The sequence below is a fragment of the Phalaenopsis equestris genome, unplaced genomic scaffold, assembly GCF_001263595.1.
Source record: "Phalaenopsis equestris unplaced genomic scaffold, ASM126359v1 Scaffold000387, whole genome shotgun sequence".
Lineage (NCBI taxonomy): Eukaryota > Viridiplantae > Streptophyta > Magnoliopsida > Asparagales > Orchidaceae > Phalaenopsis > Phalaenopsis equestris.
Window position 1 is genome coordinate 213,380 of NW_018164829.1, and position 4,711 is coordinate 218,090.

The window sequence follows — 4,711 nt, forward strand, 5'->3', positions numbered from 1 at the left end:
CCTACACGATCGCTTACTTGGAATCGTGGGTTACGGTGTACTTGGAGGTCTGCGGAGGATGCTCCATGGTTTCCACGGCCAAGCTTTCCGGTTAATTCGAGAGCAAGGATGAACAAAACCCACCGTTACAGAGAGACAATTCTTCTAACCCTATTAAAAGCCATGACCATTTGCGGATGATATTTTCCAATTTCTCCGGAGTAGCCGAGTGATGGTTGGAGTGGTGATGCCAAAACAAAATGTCACGAAAACTGGTACCTTTTTTAAGCATACCAGTCAATACCCCCGCGTGGAAGAAACGATCAAAATGATTAGGGATTAGAACATATTTGTTGCACTTTAAAATTGACTTACAATAATGTTATGTTGAAATTTTAAAAAATAAATTCTAATTTAATTATTTGATAAATAATGAGTATTATATAAAATTAGATATTAAATAAAATAAATATTAAATAATTTAAAAGTAATTATATGATATAATTGTCTTTGTGGCTAGTAAAATAACAATGAATTTTAAAATTAAAATCATGATAACATATTCTGTGAATTTCAATATTACTGTTTGGGGCAGCTGCAGCTTATTAAACCATCTGTTGATAAGCTGATTAAAAATAATGTGTTGATAAGTTTGGATCAGTGGCTATTACAATTTTTTATTTCTTTTGAAAAACTCATACCGCTGCCAGAAAGCTGCCTAGATAGGTGTGGTGTGAAAACGTCGTCTTGAAATTCCATAAGTTACCAAAAAGCAATTTACCCAAACAGACCAGGTGCATTTTCAAAACGTCACCGCATCAAATAAGCTGCCCCAACCCAATTTTTAAATTTAGCATTCAATAGAAAACTCACACCTATGTAGCGATGTAAACGATTTGAATTGAAAAATATTCTTATTCGTATTGGACTCGTTTAAATTTAAAATTATTCAAATCAGCTGGGCTTTTATATTTTTATAATTTTTTTATTTAATTTATTTCAAGAAACACTTGATGAGTGTAGGCGGTAGAAAACTCATCACATAGAATTATTAATGGGTATTCTCTTACTTTCAGTTGTTGTAGAACTAAATGTAAACAGGAGTGGCAACCGGCAGTTTTATGGCTGGTGGGGCAAAATTCTTATGTATTTTTATATACTATTCAAAGCGGGTTCTAAGGCCTGTCTAGAACGAAAAATTATTCCATACGACGGAGCGCATACTGCACGTAGCTTGCAGGCGGTGTCCGATCCGGACGGTAAATCACCTGATCTACGATCCCGATGTATTTCGGTGGGCCCCATCTAAATTTTAAAAAAAAGGAAATAATCCTGACCGTAGATCACCGTGATCTACAGTCAGGATCGGACACCGCATGCAGAGATGCATGTGGAGTCCGCACGCAATAATTCCTCGTCCAGAACTCACTGCACTGCCTACATACCACTAACTCTATATATTTACAGTTATAATTCCTAAATAAAAAAGAGATTCCACTAATGCTTTATTTTTGAGAAATTTACAAACATACCGCCCAAACCTTTTTTTTTTTTTTACATATCTAACACCTAAATTTAATTATTTTTTTATGAATATAACATAAAATTAATTTTTAAAAATAAGGAAATTTAGCATTTTAATACATATAGAAGATAAATATAGAAAATATATAAATAAAAATTATTATTTATTTAATTAATTTTTTAATTATTTCGAGCTAAAACGAACTGACCATAACCGAGCAAATTTTGTTCGTGTTTGAATTGCTTATAAATTAAGCTAAAAAAAATGATTTGTATTCGAGTTGTTTACTTAACAAACGAATTGAACATGAGATATTTAGCGAACGCGAGTTGTTCATGAACGAATGGCTTTTTTAACAGCCTTATACAGGTGGCCATTGCAAGAGCATTATGTGACTTTGAGGAGAAGATATCTCTGAATGATACAAGATTATTTTTTTGGCTTCTCTCCAAAATGAGAGTCAATTGAGGAATACGCAGGGCACTCAAACTTGGCAAAGTAGAAGGGCATTAGATATTATATATTCAAAATGAGAGTCAATTGAGGAATACGCAGGGTACTCATGCATGGAATCAAGTGTTTTCTTCATTGTAAATGTGATATCAAGCATGTAGAAAGTACAAAAGAAAAGCATATGAATATATAATATTTTGATCTTGTCATAGGCGAGAAATGCTCATAAAAAGACTTTTACCGCAAAACCAACACTATTTATGCTCAAAAGCATCCTCTTTACCTATTTTCCTTAAGAAAAGAGTTCATTATCCATGTATTCCACTAGAACAATGAAACAAATTTACTATAAATGATAATAGAACTAAATTATACTATAAAAATTGGCTCTTATATGCACATGTAAAGCAATCATAAAGCTCAGCTTCATCATAAATCATGAATGAATCATCCTTGATTAAGTAATGTTTTTTTTATCTCTTTCTACCTTTCAAACTCTCCTTTAGAAAAATTTTAATGTAAGCTTTATGATTGAATGAAACAAGAGTTATAGGGGTTTTTTTTAAGGATGGGAGAATAGGTTTTCATACACAAACTCTTAAGAAGATATTTACATGAAACACCTAAGGTTTTTAAAATTTTTAATCCAAGTACTAATTTGGCTTAATAAATTTTTTTTTATTTTTTTTGTATTAGTTAACCCATCCAAATCTTATATTTAATTGATTAATTTGAATTCAAATGGTTAGTGATCATTATTTTAATATTATTTGTATTAATCTTTTTATATATACTATTGAGGTTTAAATAGGCTCGCAGAGTCAGTGGTGTTCGACAAATTTTAAAGAGGCTTATTAAAATTATTTTTCAGCACGCACAACTACCCCCCTTTACGATTCTTTGAAACTTTATGAACTATGCAAAAGTAATGGATATTGTTATGATTTTACATTAACCAGCAAAAATTTTAGATTTGCCTAATAACTTGAGTTTATTTTTTTTATTTTTTCATACAATTAATACATAAATTTCTTAAAATTAATTTAAATAGTAATGTATGATTGGTTAGCAAGTTGTATAACAATATATTTAATGTTCTTTAAACCATATGTGAAAATCTAATTAAAAAGTATTTTTCTAAATTTTATTTTATAAATTATTTTCTTAGTAATAATATACATCTAACTTGTTTGTTCATAACATTCATGATATGTTAGGATATGTTTCTCTTTGACATGAAAGGCACACTATTCTCTTTCACTAAGGAATAGATCTTCATATTTAATATTAAATTGGTGTGCTAATTACCTCAAATCATTTAACTATAAGAAAATAATTAGTTCAATTGTTCTTTTGTATAATTTGTAATCATTGAAATCAGTCATACATTCCAGAAGACCACTATATCATTAAAGGATATTTTTTTAAAGTTAGAGATTAGCATGGTGAACAATTCTACTAAATATTTGCATGAATAAAGTTTATCAAGCACAATTATTTTAAACAAAAATTATGAGATCAAATCCAATTCATTCAAAATAGCTCCTATTAATTTGAAAATTTTATCATTTCATTTTTTTCATAAAATAATAAAATTTATGATAATAATATTGGTGTCGCTCGTCGTGTACCATCGGTCTTCTTTTCGTCGGTTGTTTGATATTATTGTTGTTGTTGAGGAGTCGCCAGTTTATTTTCCATTATGTTGCCCTTTTCTTCGAATAATTCTCCTTTGCAAATCATACAAATGAACTAAGAGATGAGAAATCAGTGGACTAAGATAGGCGATAATGGGAACAAAAAAAAAATATATGGGAAGCCATCATAAGGTAAATTTTCTCATTTATTGCTCCAAAACATAAACCCAAAGTGAGAGTACTTCGATATGCTTTAAAGACACAACTATAAAATAAATCTTATAAAAACTAATTACTAGAGAATTCAAGTTAATGTACCTGTTATGAGGTTCTCATCCTCCTAAAGGGATAAATCTCTATAATTAATTACATCTTAAATAATCAATTCTATTCAAGAAAACACTCGATTGAGATTAAAATTCGTTCTCACAAAGTTTAAGTATCATGGTTAAGAAAACAAATGTCAAAGTCTTATCCTAAAGGTAGGATATTCCTAAAAATTTTGAGCTATCCTAGAGTTTTGTTTAGTCGTTGATGGTTTAGTTGAGGTTCATCCGTTTGCTACGGGTTTTGAATGTATGTCCCTACCAAACAGAGTTAGCACATCCTATTAATATGCAAAGTAAATCTTGGGTGACATCCGCCTTTTGTCTTCAGTAGCCTTGCAAAATAAAGTTAGTAGATAATTGTGTTTTTGTTTGTTTGTTAATTTTTTTAATTTTTAGACAACCATGTCAAGATTTCCACGGCTCCATATTTTTGGGTCATCAGGAACCCTGGCCTACTTAGTCTAAGTGGTGATCAAACTTACTTTGACTGAAAAATTCTTGTCAGCAACCACAGATTGCATCATCCAATAAATCTTCGTAGATTTAGGCACTTAGGATTCAAGTTGTGTTTGGTGATCTTTGTTCAATAAGGTTTCATTTAAATTTTAATGCATTTTTCAGATTTTAGGGGTTAAAAAATTTTAAGTTCCTTAAGACTTATTAATCGATTAACTTTTTTTTATTTTGTCATTGTATTTTTATTGTTTAGGATGAGCCGGTCAAGATCTCATGGTTCTTTCATTTCTATGTCCTTATGGTTTCTGAATTTGATTAGTCACAAGTGACTG

At 30.2% G+C, this 4,711-nt stretch overlaps 1 protein-coding gene across 1 annotated transcript in view; it reads right to left on the reverse strand.

Moving 5' to 3' along the window:
- The window catches only part of LOC110026624 (putative ubiquitin-conjugating enzyme E2 38), a 59,824-nt gene extending 59,522 nt beyond the window's left edge, over positions 1-302 (reverse strand). The window contains exon 1 of the mRNA XM_020727629.1: positions 18-302. Within this exon, the coding sequence (XP_020583288.1) occupies positions 18-67 (50 nt within the window). The 5' untranslated portion in view covers positions 68-302. The remainder of the gene's footprint in view (positions 1-17) is intronic.
- Between the last annotated feature and the right edge of the window lie 4,409 nt (positions 303-4,711).